Below are 20,129 nucleotides of genomic sequence, written 5' to 3' on the forward strand. Positions count from 1 at the left end.
TACATAGTGCTTGGAAAGAATGAGATATGTGTATAGATAGACAAGTATTTTGTAAAAGGCTGTCCCCATTAAAGTCAATATAAGTAATGAAATTTACAGAGTAGTATAGAATCATTCCCGTCAAGTAAAAAAAAAAAAAAAAAATCTTGAGATGTCTGAGTACATATGTATATGTTAATCAGATAAAAATATCAGAAAGAGAAACTGAGTATACTGGGAAGGAAGGAGTCTTTAAGTATGTATTTCTAAAACTTCTGAATTGTTTTAATGTGCAATATGTAAACATTAAAAATAATTTCTACACTTTTAACATTGTAAATGTAATGTGTTATATAGCAAGTCAGAAAAATCCCATAAGTATATAGATGTATAGTGTTACTTTCTTACTTTATTCATTTAGAACTTTGATTAAATGTATTATTAAAAGATGAACTTTTTGTTTGTGTAACCAAATAGTGCCAATATTACTTATTAAATAAACTCTATTTCCTATGGAATGGAAACTGTGTCCTTATCATACAGTAACTTCCCACATGTACTTCTATATGTTTCCTGGGTTCATTCTATTCCACTCCTCTATTTGCTTTTTCTTGTGCAAATACCATTTTTTTTTTTATTGCATTAACTTCAAAGTAAATTCCAATCTCTGGTATTCTATGTTCCTCCTCATTATTCCTCCTCCTTCATATATTCTTGGGAATTCTTATATTTATTTTTCTATATGAACTTTCAAATCGATTATTCAGCCCATCACAAAAAAGTGAATCTTTCAAAATTTTCTTGGAATGCATGAAACATGCATTGTTACTAAAATAAAATAAAAAAAAAATAAAAAAAAAAAAAAACAGCATGGTTAGATCAACAGAAATCAATTACCTCCATTGGAAGGACAGCCCAAAGCCAGTTTCCTATTGATGGCATGAAGAACAGAAGCCACGGGTGTTATTCTCAGTGACTGAAAACAAGTATGCTTATAAATCATCTCATTGCAACAAAACAAGGGTGTTCAGGGATGGCTGTGCTCACTGACCAGGGCTCATGGCACACTGAATGAGCAAACGCTAGCGAAGCTCAGGCATTGCTTAGACAGCCTTGAAGGGGTGGTGAGGGGCAAGGCCACGTGGTTAATGGTGAGGGCTGACTGTCCCATGATGGTTATGTGATGACACAATTCCCAGTCACATTCTTTTTCACAGACAATAAACTACTTATGTGACTTCAAAATTGATGGCCCAGGCCATTGAGGCATGCAGCTGCCAAGAGAAAGAAAAGGCTCTGCCAGTGAGGAGCTTGTGGCTCTCAGGAGGAGGTGGAATCCTCTGGGCAGATGGTGGCATGCACCACAGGAGGGCAGGCACTCCTACTGTGGCACAAAAATGCAGCTCAGAACCCTGCTCTCCCAATTTCAAGCTATTGGATCTTGTGCTCTGTGAGCTTCAGCTCCTTTATATATGAAACATAGATGAGAATGCTTTTGAAGACTGTGTGTGTTCACTCAGCAATGTATGAAACAGCCCAAACAATGCTCGACACATTGTAGGCTCTCAAGAGGTGCTAGATATCAATGACAATCAGAAATGTGCAGCAGACAGAAATAGATGTGAAATTGAAGAATATCTACTGGACTTTATAAAATCATTTTGTATTGTGTAATTAAAAGTTTCCAGATGGAGAAAGCTGGGTGGAAGGCTGAGAGGACACAAGAATTCAGTTAGAAAGAATGTTGTATGCCAGGTCAAGGAATTGTGATTTTGTTTTGTTTGCAGTCTTTAAAAAAAGGGCGGGGGGGGGGGGGGGGTTAAAATAATCAGATTCATGTTTTATAAAGACCCTCCTGGTAACAGTACAGAAAATATACTGGAGATATTCGGAGGTATGACTGTATATTAATATAGCATACAGAAGATTATTTTATTTCAAAGGAAACTTTTTTCTTGAGTCACAGTGGGAGAGAGATGATGTGTGCAGAAAGCATGTTTAATACCTACAGAGGTGACACAAACTATGTGAGTTAAGGAATCCCTTGTTGGGCTCACTCTTGCTCTCTACTCTCCCAGCAAATCTGAGACTGATAAAGGCTTAAACTTCCCCAGGCTAAGTAACCTTGTCAGCAAGTGGATAATGCCTGTAAGTTTGCAGGATTCAGATGCAGCAGGTAGATATGAAAGTGCAGTGTGCTTTGAGTATTTTGTCTTTATTGAATTTGCAGACCTACAATAGCAATGGATGGAGCGTGGCTATTTTTGCTTCAAAGTCAGCTGCTTGATTTAGCAGAAAGAGCAGAGGCTGCAGAGACAGCTAGACTGGGGGATGAATTCTAGTTGCTACACTTAGATTAGAGGAAAGTAAGTTAATTTCCTGCAGAAAGTCAATCTCATTTGTTAGTGTCTCTTTTATGAAATTCCCATGGTAGTGGAAGTAGATGAAACAAACATATATGAAAGGATGGAATGTGTAGTGAAGAACAGAGTGAGCAAGGGGAAGAGAGGATCTGAGAATGGATTCTGATTTAAGACAGTCAAGGAAGGTATTTTTGATAAGGTCATATTTGAGGACACACTTACAGGAAGTTAAGTTTTGAAAGAATTCCAGGTCTAGCAATCAGCAATGCAAAGGGTTGGAGGTAGAAGAAAGCTTGGCTTTGGAAAAGGAACATCAAGGAGGTGTGTCTTGTTAGAGTGACACCAGTTAGTGAAAAGTGGCAGAGAAGAGCCCAAGGAAGTGGTGCAGGGCAGACCATGTGCAGGCAGCATAGAGACTCATCCAGCAAGCATGGGCATGCATTCAGGCCAAAATCTCCTGGACTGGTCAGAAGGATGGGCAGTCACTCAGCAGAGCAGAGGCACCATCTGTCTTATTTGAGGATCACTTGGACTACAGTATTGATTGTAGACTGCAAGGCACATCAAAAGAGAGCATTCCAATCTTCAGGAGATACTACAAAATCTCATAGAGTATTGAAGGCCTAGTCTAGGCTAGCAGGTGGGAGTGTTATGGTGTGGTTATATTCTGTATATATTTACAAGTTGGTGCTGATAAGATTTAATGATAAATGGCCAAGGAATGATCTATAGCTAAAAGAATTTTGGCTCATTTCTAAGAAAAAAACAAAGTGGACAAAGTGCCTGCAGCTGCTCAAAAACATTAGTTCCTATTCCCCTTCTGTGTTAGTCAGCTTTTTCTCACTGTAAACAGAGTATCCAACGAGAACAAGTCATAGGAGGAAAAGTTTATTTGGGGCTTGTAGTTTCAGAGGTTCAGTCCTTAGTTGACTGACTCCTTTGCTCTGGGCCAGAGGTGAGGAGAACATCATGGTGTAAGGGCAGAGACAAAGGAAAATTACTCAACTCTTGGCAACTGGAGAAGCAGAGGAGGGAGGAAGGGGGCCACAAAGAAGTTGCACCCTACTAGGATATGCCTCCAGTGACCCACCTCCTCCAGCCAAGCTCCACCTACCTACGCCACCCAGTCAGTCCATTCAAACTATGATGCACTATTGGTTTACAGTTCTCACAATGCAATCATTTCACTTCTGAATATTCCTGCATTGACACAAAGTTTTGGGGAAACCTCATATGCAAACCACAACAACTTCCCTTGAGGTTCTTTGGCTTCAGCAGCTCCAGGCCCCTGCAGAACCTTGGCCTGTGCAGAACACAGTCAAAGCACACCAGGTGCTTTTTTAGCCTCCTGGGTCGTCTTCCACTGCCTGTTTTCTAGGTGAAACAAAATGAAAAGGTTAAGTACCACATCTTTTTATATGTGTCACCAAGGCAAGCAGAGGCAAGAAGAGCTGCTTGAAACAAGGTATTTTCCTTCCCAAAACAAAACTCTGGAGATTCATTGTAGATTTTCCTATTAAAGCAAAGTGAAGCAGCACAAGCAGGCAGTCAAGCAAACTGTGTTTCTCATGGCTTGAAGCCTTTATCCAAGTAGCTTTAATGAAGCCTTAAAAAGCAACAACCAACCACGGCAGAAGATTTAGTTCCAGAAGGAAGCAATAAAAAAATGAAATTCATTGAAGATTATAAATACTGGAAAACTTGTGGAAAAAAACATGGGTAAGTGTGCTCATCAGATTACTTGGCATCTGAGGAAAGAATCAACCCATTTGGCTCAAACTCCATCCCTGAAATCTAGTTTTCACATTAAAGCAACTGTTAGGGGAGCAGCTTTGGTTTTGCTGGTATCCTACTTTTACAAGATGGATTTCCACATAAAATGCTGGATCTTGCCCTTTCCAAGTGTAGGCCATCCACAAGACCTTCAGGTTTTCATTAGAAAGGGAAACTATGTCTCCTGGGTCTCTGCCTCCTGTCGTCCTCAATACTCAAGCTTGATTCTCACAGTGCCACTCTAGCTTGAGCATTATTTTTTCCACTCATCAGAGGTGAATAAGTGAAGCTGTTACATCATGAAGCTGGGATGCAACTGAGCTGAGGCATAGCCCAAGGCCTGTCCTCTCTGTTCACAGCTGTTCTTCCAGCACTATCACTGACTGGTATTTTGCACTCTGTGAGCCCTGATTATTTCACCATTATGCCTAAACCATTCATTTCATGGTTTATTAACACTTTCATCAGGAACAGTTTTAGGCAAACATAGTATCTTATCAACTTCAGGGAGAGTTGCCTCCACTCAGCCTGACTCTATTCCCCACCAATCATTGTCACATACTCAGAGTCTGCAGTGTGGGAAGAGGACACAAGACACAATGACATAAAGTCAGATCTAACTTCAAGTAACCAGTACTGTCAAAGGGATGCTTTTCTGTGCCTGTGTGTGTGTGTGCATGTGTCCATGTTTGCAAACGTCGTAGGGAGCCTCTATCCATCCCCCTGTGGGGCAGGATCATTGTTCACTACTGGATACTTGTCCCTTCATCCTGACCATTTCCCCCCCTTGAATTACTCATTGTATTCATTGAGTTTCTATCTTTAAGAAAAGCAGAGGCTTTTCTTAAAGCCTGAGGTGGTGGGGACACTGATTAATTCATGATTAACTGCTTCAGTGCTAAAGTGATTCAGTGAAATTGTGAAATAGTCACAATTATGTGTGTGACCTGTGTGTGTTTTCTTGTCTGAATTTGTCTATTAGTCACTCAAGAGGAATGCCATTATGAATTAATTAATTAGCTAATTAATTAAACAAGTAGCAATGGAGTGCCTATTATGCAGCAGGCATCATGCTGCATGCCCTTTGAAAGAAGCCGTCATAAATAACATCACACACAGTTGACAATCAGTCTGCGAGTGGAAGAGACTCCACCTGTGGCAGCGGCTGCTGTGTGCTGAGCTGTCCCTTCTGCTTCTCCACAATAAAGGATGACTCATTATTTTCTGTGTTAACAATGGGAGCAGGGAAAAAGACAAGCTAAGATGCAATATGATTAAAACACATTTAATATTCTCTTGAAAAAACATAGCATGAAATACAAGTATGAATTATGCCTACTCCATAGCAAAAGGTTTCAGAGGTCCATTGATTATGAGAATATTTTATCCTTCGCTGTTAAACCTCTGCAAGTTTTCAAACTGTACAGTTACTGAGGTAACATACTACAAATATTTACAAAGTGGCTGATGTTTAAATTTTTCATCTGATACTTTGTGTTGAATGGACACTGAACCAGAATCCCAAAACAGATAAGATAAACTCAAATATTTGCCTATCCTCTGAACACGATTCTTCTTTATGTTGCATTTTGCTCATGTTTATCCCAATATGGGATAGATGTAAGCTCCTGGGGTAGAATGGAGAAAGGAGATGAATCTGAAAAGTTATAATTTCTTTTTGTTTTGTTTTTGTTTTCTTTTTGCGGTGTTGAGGATTGAACCCAGGGCCTTGTGTTTGCGAGGCAAGCCCTCTACCAACTGAGCTATATCCCCAGTCCTCTAATTTCTTATATGATACAGGTTCTGATTCAATAATGATTATTGAGCTGAACCCAAATAATTCATTAATAGATACTAACATCATGACTTTTAGGTAAAGTTCACGAGCAGAGACTTTTTCAAAGACGGCTTTAATTCAAGATTGGGCAAAAGAATATTATAAGATTATGTTATATAATAGCTGGCACTGTGAAGAAAATGTATTTTACTCTTGAATTAATCCCATACTTGTCTCATCATATATGTATATAGTTGTTTTTCATATTTCAAAATGATCTTCTAACGAATTGTATTTCCCAGCTTCAATGATCAGTGGCTTTTCTCTGACAGCCTCTCTATGCTTTTTTATTCTCTTGCATAAAAAACTCATTTACTGTGTGTAAAGAGTTTTCGAATGTGCAGTAAGAAGTATTTCCATTCTTTCAGTATGCCTGCTTCTAGTATTTATTGTCATTCACATTATCTTCATTTATATTCTTGTTTCAGGATGTATGAATTTGTTTCATCTTGGCTGCAAATTTCCTGACAATATCTTGATATTCTAGGTGTCTGCATATTAACTTTATCTCTTCAGCAGCATAATACCTACCAAAGTATGGCCGACTTAAAGTTTAATTAACATAATGTTGATTTATTTCCTCAGAGATTATTAACCAAGATGTAGACACTGTGTTACAAAATTGAACCATTACTATACTACCTTAATATCCTCAGAATTTCTAGAGATTAAAAATATTCAATGTATAGTGAACTAAATTGCTTAATTTGTATCCCTTTTCAAAAAATCAAAGAAAAAAAAATATATATGTCTTCCATAACACCAAAGCCCAATTTTACTGGATAAGTCATAGATTTGTGTGTTTATCTTTTAACAGACCATTTTATAGAGCATTTTTAAGTTTAGAGCAAAATTAAGCAGTAAGTACAGACATTTCCTACCGGCAATGAGCAGATGAAGAACCAATGGAAATGTGTTTTAAAAAAAAAAAAAACAACTCCTGTGTTAACTAATTGTCTTCTGGATGCATTGCTGTGGTCCATAGAGAAGGCTGGAGAAGGTAGCAAGGAGATGCTGTATCAGCTACTGCAGCCTTAAAACAAAACATGTCTTCTTAAAACAAAGTTGTGTCTGGACTTCAAAGTTGTTCCTAAGCAGCTTATTTTATTTTTGTTTAATCAAATTAACAAGAGAGTTTTTCCCTGAGGCAGGGGGAGTACAGAGATTTCCAATACATCTCTTATCCCCTCATGTACATATTCACCTCCATTATCAATGTCCCCCACCAGACTGGTACATTTGTAACAATCAATAAATCTGAACTGACATATGACCACCCAAAGCCATGGTTTACATCTATTCTCAGCAGTGTACATTTTCTGGGTTTTGGACAAGTGTCTAATGGCATGTACTTATCATTATATTATACAGAATAGTTTTACTGCCCTAAAAATTCTCTATGCTCTGCCTATTCATCCCTGCCTCCCTTCCAACTCCTGGCAACCACTAATCTTTTAACTTGCTTTTCCCAGAATATAATATAGTTGGGATCATACAGTAGACAGCCTTTTCAGATTGGTTCTTCCATGAGTTATGTGCATTTAGAACTATTCCATGTCTTTTCATAGCTTAATAACTCATTAATTTTAGCACTGAATAATATACCCTTGTCTGGATATACCATAGTTTATCCATTCACCTACTGAAGAACCTCTTGGTTTCTTCTGAGTTTTTTGCAATCACGGATAAAGCTATTACAAGCATCCATGTGCAGCTTTTCATGTGGCCAAGATTAACATGTGTGGACTTCTTCAATTCATTTGCATAAATACCAAACTATTCAGAGTGGTTGTACCATTTGTATTCCCACCAGCAATGAAAAAGAGTTCCTGGTGCTTTTAGCACCAGCATTTAGTGCTATCAGCATTTTAGATCTTGGTCACTCTCGCTGATGTATAGTGGTGTTCCATTATTGTATTAACTTGTACTTCTTTAAGTATATCTTTTTCATGTTTACTTGTGATCTGGAAAAACTGTTTGTTGAACTGTCTGTTCAAGTGTTTTGTCCACTTTTAAAATCAGGTTGTTTACTTACTGTAGAATTTTATAAATTCTTGTATATTTCAGGTAATATTCCTTTATGAGATGTGTCTTCTGCAAATATTTTCTGCCAATTTGTGGTTCATCTTTTCATTTTTACTTTAGTGAGTTTTACTTCATATTCTTTAACACAAATTATTTCTACCCACTCCTTGTATTCCTATTTTTGAGTATCCTGCTACAGTGTCTGGAAAACAGAGGCAGATGTTCCCACATAATGTCAAGTGAGTGAAAATGTAAAGTTGTTGTGAGAGGCTCAAGGCTCTACAGTCAGGCTATCTGGGCTACAATCCTGGCTCTCACATATCCCTCTTAATATCTCTGCTATGAGTTGCACTGTGTTTCTCCAAAATTCATACACTGAAGTCCTAATACCTAATGTAACTGTTTGGAGATAGGGCCTTTACATGAAGGTCATAGGATGGGGCCTCATCCACTAAGAGTGGTGTCCTTATGAGAAGAAGAGAAACCAGTGAGCTCTCACGTTCTCTTCCCATGAGTGTACAGAGGAAAGGCCACGGAAAGACACAGCAGATGACATCCATCTGCAAGCCAGGAAGAGGATCATGACCAGACACCAACGCCACTGACATCTTGATCTTGGACTCCCAGCACCCAGAACTGTGAGAAAGTAAAGTCCTGTCATCTAAGTCACCTAGTCTGTGGTGCTTTATTAAGGCAACCTAGAAGACTAACACAACCTCTACAACTTAGTATTTTATCTTTGGAGTATAAAAATAACACATATCTCAAAAGGACTATTTGGATTTAAAAGAATGACATTTAAATGACTGAGCATAGTATCTGACATGGAAATCTAAACAAATGTTAACTATTTGTTTAAATAAGAGGGTTCTTAATCCACTGGCAGTCAAAAAGAAAGCTTTTACTGGAATCAGTTTTCTCCTTAGGGCATAAATAATGCTTATAAATACAGAATATAAATTTTGAAATCATATATGAAAATACTGCCAGAACAACAGTGTAGATGCATTTATTCTCTGATAAAAATGTTTGTCATTATCAAGAAATCAAGCAAATAAGAGAAGCAAAAAATTATAAATTAAAAATGGGAAAATAAGTTAAAAATCCAGACATGGCTTTATAAAACATTTTAATTACTTATGTTGTCATTTTTTAATCTAAATGTTGTGAATCACGTAGACAAAATCAAAGTTTTGCTAAGGGCTTACAATACTTCCTGGCATTCCACTTTCTTATACCTTACTGAAATTCTCTTATAAATCATATTAATTTTTTTTTAGAGTTAAAAAGATCTGGACTTTGCTTCTGTTTCTTTTCACACATATTAGCCAAATTACTAGACAAGATTATCTTCTGGAGAAAGACATAGGTTATGAAGTATGTCTTCAGTCTTCCCCAATGTATTCAGAATTCTCCTTACACATTGCCAGTGATTTCATTAGAGAACAAGTTACACTTGTTATTCTTAAAAAGAAAAATGTATTTCCTCCTTTAAAAAATGAGACTGACATTGAATTCTACTTACAGTTCTATTCTTTGCTAGATGTGCAGAGCTCTAATACCTAAAAAAAAATTTTGTAGCTTTACTTTTTTATGGTTTTTAGTACAGTACAGTTATACATAATATTGGGGTTCATTTTAACATAATTATACAAGCATGGAATATAATACATTTGTTCGGTTTCATTCTCCAATTCTACTGGCTTTTAAAGAGTAGGAATAACTATTTTTCTTTGTTTTATATAGGATATGCTTTGCATGCTTATAGTAGGAGGCTGTGAAATATCTGTTGAAAAAAATTAATGAATATGGGTTCAGTATTGCTCTATTTTTGCTGGGGAACAAATCACTGAAAATAGTATGACTGGATTCAGGAAGAGGTTTGGTTAAATTGAAGCAGTGCACTTTTACTGAGCAACTGCTCTCGCCAGCTCTAATCTAGGAGCTGATGATGTAATGACGGACAAAGAAACCCAAATGCATAAATAGAGCTTCTAAAGAAGAACACTGTGGCAACTGTTGGGCACAGTTTCCCCAGGACTTTGATAATTGAGGGTAAGAATCAACACTGATGAAAATACTGGCTAAAGATGTTAACCACTGTCTGCACTTGGTAAGTGGAGTGGAGTTTCCAAGTTTTCTAGTGAACATGAGGCTGGGCCTTAAGTCCATGGGCACCAAATATTATAGATTTTAGTAAATTGGTAGACAGACCTGCTATAAAGGGAAGTCAACCTGCAGAGAGGACTGGAAGGTTCCAAAGTCAGGACTGGAGACCCAGGACTGCACATTAGCATTTTGTGTATACAGCAACTAGGGCCATAAGACCATCACAAGGAGGAGAGAGGAACATGGTCATAATCAAGTCCAGTTTCACAGTTCCTTATAGTCCCTTCCTTTTGAAATTATACATTCTTTTTGTCCGCGTGTTATCATTGTTTCTAGCTGATTCCTTCATTATTCACCAATTGTACATCGCCTCAACCTGTGACCCACAAATATGCACCTCTGCCCAAATCTGAGAATGACTTCTGTAGAGTGGACAGGTGTGAATGGACAGAGATCAAGAGGAAACAAAAAAGAAAGATGTGTCTAATGTGGCAGTGCAGGTTACAGAACTGGCTGATTGCTCTCAGACACCTCAGTTTACATCCAGGAACTTTGGACAACACTGCTCTGCCGAGGTTGCTGTTCTGACATACACTATATCAGAAGCCAAGAAAACAAAAATGTTTTTAGAATCCTGTAAAGAAAAATCTGGTCCACAGGAAGTCAGGGAAGAGCAGGAGGTTGGGAAGCCTCTCTGGTGACCCATTATACCTCTAGCACTGTGAGAAGATGCACTATGCTTCTACTTTGAAAAGGTAAAGAGAAAGAGTAGAAACACTAATGTGTTAACCTGTGAATAGGAGGATTCTCTTCAGATGACTTACGAAATTCTGCAAAGATCAGACTTGAGGCCAGACATCTTAGGTGAGATCTTGGTTTCTCTCGAGTACACTGTCCCAACCTTCCCATTTGTGGACCTCAAAGCTTTGCTCTACTGGTCCAGGTCTCTTGATATGTCACCTTGACTTTATAAGCCCATACTGCACCCTTTTGACTTCTCTTTCTGAGTGCTGATTCCTCTAAGTGTTCCTCCTGCTAATACTCTGATTCTGGTCTGTGGCCTTGACCTCTTATTCAGTCCTAATAACTGTCTCTTTGTAATTTAAGAACATGGCTCTTACTTCTTTCACTGCTCATTCTTTCTATTCCACTTTTAGAGGTGTGCTCACTGCTCTTGATTATGTACATTATGGCAATTTGACTCAAAAGAAAAATTCTGAGGCAAATCATACACATATAATAATATAAAGTAAGCTTCTAAGCAATTTAATACCTTTCTGCTTTTTCAGGTACCATCTTTGACTTCTTGTTCCTTAAATCTTCTCTTATCCTACTTGAAGTACCCAAATCTTTAAATGCCTTACATTACCTTACATGATTTCTTTCCTCTCCTTTTTCCTGGTGGTGGAGAGAACACTTGAGAAAAGTGAACTTTTTGAGGTAACTTGTGTTGTATGTTCGTTTCCATTTATCTGTATCTATAAGGATTATAATAAAACATTCTGAAAAATTAAGCCCTTAAAGATTTTTTCCTTTGATTGAAAAGCTTCTTTTGATCTTTAGAATGAATGTTCCAGTGATAAATGTCTTTTTTTTTATGGTAAACAAATGGGATACATGTTGTTTCTCTGTTTGTACATGGAGTAAAGACGTACCATTTGTGTAATCATAAATTTACATAGGGTAATGTTGTTTGATTCATTCTGTTATTTTTTCCCTCCCCCCCCACCTTCCCACCCCTCTTTTCCCTCTATACAGTGCTTCCTTCCTCCATACTTGCCCCCTTCCCTAACCCTGACCCTAACACTAACACTAACTCTTTCCACCCTCCATTATATGTCATCATCCGCTTATCAGCAAGATCATTCGACCTTTGGTTTTTTAAGATTGGCTTATCTCACCTAGCATGATATTCTCCAATTTCATCCATTTGCCTGCAAATGCCATAATTTTATCATTCTTTATGGCCAAGTAATATTCCATTGTATACATATGCCACAATTCATTCATCAATTGAAGGGCATCTAGGTTGGTTCCACAATCTGGCTATGGTGAATTGAGCAGCTACGAACATTGATGTGGCTGTATCTCTGCAGTATGCTGATTTTAAGTCCTTTGCGTATAGGCCAAGGAGTGGGGTAGCTGGGTCAAATGGTGGTTCCATTCCAAGCTTTCTGAGGAATCTCCATACTGCTTTCCAGAGTGGCTGCACTAATTTGCAACCCCACCAGCAATGTATGAGTGTACCTTTTTCCCCACATCCTCGCCAACACCTGTTGTTGCTTGTGTTCTTGATAATTGCCATTCTAATTAGGGTGAGATGGAATCTTAGGATGGTTTTGATTTGCATTTCTCTTATTACTAGAGATGTTGAACATTTTTTCATATATCTGTTGACTGCTTGTACATCTTTTTCCGTTAAGTGTCTGTTCATTTCCTTAGCCCATTTGTTGATTGGATTATTTGTATTCCTGGTGTAGAGTTTTTTGAGTTCTTTATATATTCTGGAAATTAGCGCTCTATCTGATGTATGAGTGGCAAAGATTTTCTCCCACTCTGTAGACTCTCTTTTCACATTGCTGATTGTTTCCTCTGCTGAGAGAAAGCTTTTTAGTTTGAATCTATCCCAGTTGTTGATTCTTCCTTTTATTTCTTGTGCTATGGGCGTCCTGTTAAGGAAGTCTGATCCTAAGCCAACAAGTTGAAGATTTGGACCTACTTTTTCTTCCATAAGATGCAGGGTCTCTGGTCTGATTCTGAGGTCCTTGATCCATTTTGAGTTGAGTTTTGTGCAGGGTGAGAGATAGGGGTTTAATTTCATTCTGTTGCATATGGATTTCCAGTTTTCCCAGCACCATTTATTGAAGAGGCTATCTTTTCTCCATTGCATATTTTTGGCCGTTTTGTCTAGTATGAGAAAATTGTATTTATTTGGGTTTGTGTCCATGTCCTCTATTCTGTACCATTGATCTACCTGTCTATTTTGGTACCAATACCATGCCATTTTTGTTACTATTGCTTTGTAGTAGAGTTGAAGATCTGGTATTGCAATACCCCCTCTTCGCTCTTTCTGCTAAGGATTGCTTTAGCTATTCTGGGTTTCTTATTCTTCCAGATGAATTTCATAATTGCTTGCTCTATTTCTGTAAGGTACGTCATTGGGATTTTAATTGGAATTGCATTGAATTTGTATAGCACTTTAGGTAGTATGGCCATTTTGACAATATTAATTCTTCCTATCCAAGAACATGGAAGATCTTTCCATCTTCTAAGGTGTTCTTTAATTTCTTTCTTTAGTGTTTGTATAGTTCTCATTGTAGAGGTCTTTCACCTCTTTTGTGAGATTGATTCCCAAGTATTTTATTTTTTTCGATGCTATTGAGAATAGGCTAGTTTTCCTAATTTCTCTTTCTGAAGATTTATCACTTATGTATAAAAATGCATTGGATTTATGAGCATTGATCTTGTAACCTGCTACTTTACTGAATTCACTTATGAGTTCTAAGAGTTTTCTGGTGGAATTTCCAGGTTCCTCTAAATATATAATCATGTCATCAGTGAACAGGGATAGTTTGAGTTCTTCTTTTCCAATTCGTATCCCTTTAATTTCTTTGGTCTATCTAATTGCTCTGGCTAGAGTCTCAAGAACGATGTTGAATAGAAGTGGTGAAAGAGGGCATCCCTGCCTTGTTCCAGTTTTTAGGGGGAATGCTTTCAGTTTTTCACCATTTAGAATGATATTGGCCATGGGCTTAGCGTAGATGGCCTTTACAATATTAAGGAATGTTCCCACTATCCCTATTTTTTCTAGTGTTTTGAGCGTGAAAGGATGCTGTATTTTATCGAATGCTTTTTCTGCATCTATCAAAATAATCATTCTTAACTTTAAGTCTGTTGATATGATGAATGACATTTATTGATTTCCTGATGTTGAACCAACCTTGCATCCCTGGGATAAAACCCACTTGATCGTGGTGCAGTATCTTTTTAATATATTTTTTTATGCGATTTGCTAAAATTTTGTTGAGAATTTTTGCGTCAATGTTCATTAAGGATATTGGTCTGAAATTTTCTTTCCTCGATGTGTCTCTGTCTGGTTTAGGTATCAGGGTGATATTGGCTTCATAGAGTGAGTTTGGGAGGGTTTCCTCCTCTTCTATTTCATGGCCTACTTGGCGGAGTATTGGAAAGAGCTCTTCTTTAAAGGTTTTGTAGAACTCGGCTGAGATCCCATCTGTCCCAGACTTTTCTTTGTTGGTAGGCTTTTGATGACCTCTTCTATTTCATTGCTTGAAATTGATTTATTTAAGTTGTGTATGTCCTCCTCGTTCAGTTTAGGTAATTCATAAATCTCTACAAACTTGTTGATGTCTTGGAGGTTTTCTGTTTTGTTGGAATATAGATTTTCAAAATAGCTTCTAATTATGTTTTGTATTTCACTCGTGTCTGTTGTGATATTTCCTGTTCATTCTGAATTTTAGTAATTTGAGTTTTCTCCCTCTTTCTCTTTGTTAGTGTGGCTAAGGGCTTATCAATTTTGTTTATTTTTTCAAAGAACCAACTATTTATTTTGTTAATTTTTCCGATTTTTTCTTTTGTTTCAATTTCGTTGATTTCGGCTCTGATTTTAACTATTTCCTGTCTTCTATTCCTTTTGATGTTGGTCTGCTCTTCTTTTTCTAGGGCTTTGAGCTGTAGTGTTAAGTCGTTTATTTGTTGATTTCTACTTCTCTTGTTGAATGCGCCCCATGAAATAAATCTTCCTCTAAGTACTGCTTTCATAGTGTCCCAGAGATTTGGATATGATGTGTCTTTGTTCTCGTTTACTTCTAAGAATTTTTTTATTTCCCTCTTGATGTCTTCTGTTATTCATTCATCATATAATAGTGTATTATTTAATCTGCAGGTATTGGAGAAGTTACTGTTTTTTATTCTGTCATTTATTTCTAATTTAAATCCATTATGATCTGAGAGAGTACAAGCTAGTATCTCTATCTTCTTGTATTTGCTAACAGTCGCTTTGTGGCATAAAATATGGTCTATTTTAGAGAAGGATCCATGTGCTGCTGAGAAGAAAGTGTGTTCATTCTTTGTTGGATGGTATATTCTATATATGTCGGTTAAGTCTAAATTGTTGATTGTGTTATTGAGATCTATGGTTTCTTTATTCAATTTGTGTTTGGAAGATCTATCCAGTGGTGAGAGAGATGTGTTAAAATCTCCTAGTATTATTCTGTTGTGGTCTATTTGATTTCTGGAATTGAGAAGGATTTGTTTGACATACATGGATGAGCCAATGTTCAGAGCATCGATATTTATGATTGTTATGTCTTGCTGATTTATGCTTCCCTTCAGCAGTATGTAATGTCCTTCTTTATCCCTTCTGACTAGTGTTGGCTTGAATCAAGGTAAACAAATGGTCACTTGGCTAACCAAGGGTAGCTTAGAAAGAAGAACTGCAAGTTCTAGGTGTTGAGAAAGAACAGCTGACTTTAAACAGGGGTCGCTACATGAACTTAAAGAAAAAACATTAATCAGATCTTCAGGCCAATCAAAATTAAGAGTGACAGTTAATATGTCAAGTTACAGAACCACGAATGAATGTTTTCAAAAGGCAAGAGAAAAATTTGAAAATAATGGAAAGAAATGTGAAGTCCTACATTTAAAATTTGAAAAAAAAAAATCCTGCAGAAATTGTCATTTCATGTGAAAAAAAAAGTCTGGTTGTTTACTTGTTCCCTATCTGTGATGAATAAGAGGATACATTATCTAAGAAAGTTCTTATACAAACCCATCAAAGAGGTGACCTTTATCTATTGCTTTCAGACCACATCTTAATATTCATGTTTGATTCTAAAAGGAGTATTGAGGAATGATTCACTTCTAGAAGACAGTTTTCTGAAAGTGTCCTGAAAACATAAGTCAGGAACAGCTAAGGGATCTGAAGGTATACACTGGGAAAAGAGAGGCATAGGGAAACTTCAAATGCTATTTACAAATATCAGAAAAAATGTTAAGTAAAAGAAGAATGAGACTTTCTGGGCAGTTGTAAAGGGACAGTGTAGAATGAATAGAAGTTATTGAGCAGAAAAATTCAGATTAGTATTCAATTCAATAGAAGTTTAGATATCTATCATGTTCTGAGCATTGGCAATGCAAAGCTACATAGGGCTGAGTCTCTCTTAGCAAGTTATATTCAAAGGAAGAGGGAAAGAGGTTAAGTGAACTGTTCAGTGTTGATAGGTGGTAGAGAGGAAGAACTAGTCAAGCCAGAAACACTTCTGGGAAAAAGGTGTGCTTGAGCAGAATCTTTAGCAAATGCACACCTACTCATAGAAGGATGAAATCTAGAACATGGAAGGTGAGCCAAGGGATGGGAGTGTCAGTTACAAAGGCAGCAATAAGCCAGAGGGAGATGACAGTAGGGGTAGAAGATTTGGAAGAGGTAGAATGAATGAGACTGGCTGGCTAATAGATGTGGTAAAGGGAATGAAAGGGAATAAACCCAGAAACATTCCCCAGATCCACACTTGGGTTTGAATGATAATTAATAAATAGCAAATGGGGTGACCAGGTTCGTGCATGGAGATCAAGAGACAGGAGAGTTCAGTGCTGGGTAAACTGAGCTCTCAGTGGCTCAGAGACATCTTGACAAAGATGTAGAAAGTTTGAAGCCAGGCAGACAGTGATTTATATGCGGTCATAAGTATAAACATGTTGTCGCTCTGGAAAGTCCATGAAAAAGACCTCTGAACTTGGAGCTGTTGGTTTGAGGACTATCAGGCCATTCGATGCCTATGTCTCTATGGCTAAGAACTGAGAGCTGGAGGTTGAGAACGGCTTTTACGGTTGGGATCCCTTCATGGTGTTGCTTCTTGCTTTCCAGTGTCTCCAGTCCCCATGTATTTTCATATGTATTTTGAAGCATCCATCTCTGGAATGTCTCCACCTCCGTGGGACAGTCCCTCCCATATCAAGAGCAAAGTTTAGATTAGTTAGAACTGGATGCTCCCTCCAGTCCTTTAAACTGCCAGCATTCTCATCAGTAGTATCTGGAAAATACATGATTTTCAGGCAAGTAAAAACTGAAGAGCTTCTCTGAATCATTATATAGCGTGGCATTGTCTGAAAGACATAGCCAACCCAATTTCTGATTAATAACTCAATGATTAACACAAAAGAGTTGTTCTATGGCCTTGCTAAACCAATCATCTTCATTTTCATATGTGGATATAGCCAAGTGTAGTAGAGAAAAAAGGTAGAGTGCAGTATTTGGGTTGCTAATCTGACTTTATTACTTTCGAAAGCTTCATCTATAAAATGGGAATGTTATGAAGCTCAGGGGGCCGTTCTGATAATTAAATAAAAAATACTTAGAATAATTCACAACACTTATGAACTCACCCTCAAATGATAATTAATATTTAAAATTTTATTTTGGAAAACACATTTTCATCTCTCCTCATTGTGTGCAAAAATCTTTATCTAGCCTATAGAGATATACCGATTACATCAGTCCATAAGGATAAAAGAATTTGAAGAAAAAAAGAAAACATTGTTATTACTCAAAGGATTTTCATGGCACTGATAAATGGGTCTTTGTCCAATATAGATTTCCTTGATCACTTCAATGCTCATTATAGAAGCACCTCTGTTCTATTCTCTTTTGCAGTTTTGTTCCTACAACAAAGGAAATCAAAGCACCCAAGTTCAATGCAATGCAGTGCAACTCTGGGCTAACTACACCGAAACAAAGAGACAGAACCAAGGGGACTGTTTGCAGTCGCTCCCCTTGCTCTGCCTGGTTAGTGCTGTTATCGCTCAAGCCACGTGTGCTGCAGCATCAAAGGGTGCAGAATCCGATGTGAATTGGAACATTGTCTCTCATCAACTTCTTTGCAGATGGATGGTCCTATAATACGACCCTCAGAGACCTTGTCTGGTTGTGACTCACACAGACTCAATAGACAGTACAATGGGAGTCAGCAAGCCCTGAAAGATAGGTTGGCTCCAATAATGCTTGAACTCCAGGGAAACAATCTGTTGTTTTAAGAAAGGAACCTTCTTAAAGCAATGGGTTAAATTTTACAACAGATGTAGGAAGAGTGAATAAGTTTGCATATTATTGTTTCCATAGTCAAGGTTTTATTTTCTGAAAGGCAGAAACTATAAAGAATTCTATCAATAATAAAAATAAAATGACAACAATAACGACTTCCACTACCACCACCACAATAATAATACTAATGTTTAATCCAATAAGCTGTCACTAAATGAGATTATGAGTATAAGGAAGCACTCGATGGAGAAAGAGGGCCACAGGCCCGGTGTAAATGCAACTATTACACACCTGTAAACAAGCAGAGTATTTGATACCAAAAGTATACACATGAGTGCACACATGCACAAAAAAGGGACAAAGAGTTACTGGCTGGGATGATCAGGAGAGGTTTCACATGCGAAGCAGCAAAGGAAAGCCATGAGCAACTCCTGTGGAAACAGAATATGGGATAAGCTAAGATATAGAAGGCTCAAAAAATGAGAAAGGGAATGGCTAAGGGAGAAAACGGTGAGTAGTCCCACGTGCCTGCCACACAGGGTCCCCACAGCAGGCTCACATGAGACAAAGCCAGAGCAACACGGTGGGAACTTACAGAGGGAGCTTGGGGCTTTGAGGATGTGTGAGCTTCCTCTGCAGTACTGATGTAGAATCAATGGGAAGTCATCTGCTCTCAAGTAGGGAAGTGACACAGGAACAAAGCAGTGGTGCAAGATTAGCAGAGGGGCAGTGAATCTGCCTCAGGTCTCTTTTTTGGCATGAGGCAGGATCTGTGTCTATGTATAAAGAAACAAAAAGTATTCACAAGCAAACAGAAAAGCAGTAGCAAAGCACAGAATGAACTTTTAAAATACAAAGAGGAGAGGAAAAAAGCAGGGAGAACACACAGAAGACAAGTGGGAAGATATAGTTCATGACCCTGGAATTATTTGGATATATAGACTTTGGGGGTGCTTCTAGAATAGCCATGGTCATTTTCCCCTAATCCATCTATCTCTGCTCACTATAACCCAGTGGTACATGTAGATAAAATGGCATTCTCTCTAATTCCCTGGGAAAAAGCAAGTTGATTAGCTATACTGGGCTGAGGTCAGGTTAGTATCTTCACATGAGGGTCCAGAGTACTTGGATGATCTGGCCTGCTGGAGGCCATGATTGAAATGATGGAGGAACAAAGGGCAAGACTAGAGATTTTAGTCATAGGTGTTGGTTATCTCAGGAAGAGAGGGTCCTAGAACTTCATCAGTCTTTTAAAAATATCTGTCCTTTAGGAAAAAAATTAACTGCATGAGGTAAAATTATTATTTTTTTCAACTTTTTGGCTGGAGGTGTTCTGGAATGGTGATGTGTTTATTCTGTTTCATCTCTTAATTGACATGCCACACAGGTGTCTAATTGTTCCTGAACTTTGCTTGTTTGCTTGTGCACCTTTTCAGAAGATTATCAGAACGTGATGAGGGGTTCTAGTCATCCTGAAATGAATCTGCTAATTAAATTAATTTTATCTTGGTATGTTGCTTGGTCCAATTAAGTTACTAAGGCAATCACATCAGAATAAATCAACCATATTGTTACATAATTCTTTTTAATAAACAGAGTTATAATTATATGAAGGCAATTCTGAGGATACCATATGCTACAAAGCAGGGAACCTAATTTATTTCATTGATTTGGAGAGACAAACTCACTCATGTGTGATAACTTTTATCATCCAAAATTTTAATTCTTATTGCGTTATAAAGTTTAAAGTCTCTTGCTTGCTTTATAGATCACCGTTAAGAATGAGTTCACAATGGGGCTTGAGGGAAAAAGGAAGGGTATGTTTTAGGTCTGAAACAATGTTCATGAAGCCATGCTGTAAATTCTGCTAAAACAATGTTGGATTGCTCTGCACTTTTGAAAATTCATTTTAAGTAGAATGTGAGTGGGGGCTGGATGAGAAAAATGCACCTTGGAATGATACTTTAAAGTGGAAAACCATGTT

At 37.6% G+C, this 20,129-nt stretch overlaps 1 protein-coding gene across 4 annotated transcripts in view; it reads right to left on the reverse strand.

Annotated features, from left to right (window-relative positions):
* Positions 1 to 20,129, reverse strand: part of NXPH2 (neurexophilin 2) — a 109,403-nt gene that overhangs the window by 47,780 nt on the left and 41,494 nt on the right. Inside the window, exon 1 of one of the 4 annotated variants that reach the window (XM_079135697.1) lies at positions 877 to 898. The exons of the other annotated variants lie outside the window; for them this stretch is intronic. Within the exon in view, the coding sequence (XP_078991823.1) occupies positions 877 to 882 (6 nt within the window). The 5' untranslated portion in view covers positions 883 to 898. Of the gene's footprint in view, positions 1 to 876; positions 899 to 20,129 lie in introns of those variants that run through there. 4 annotated transcript variants of the gene reach the window in all.

Source organism: Sciurus vulgaris (genome assembly GCF_902686455.1).
Source record: "Sciurus vulgaris genome assembly, chromosome: 3".
NCBI classification, from domain to species: domain Eukaryota; kingdom Metazoa; phylum Chordata; class Mammalia; order Rodentia; family Sciuridae; genus Sciurus; species Sciurus vulgaris.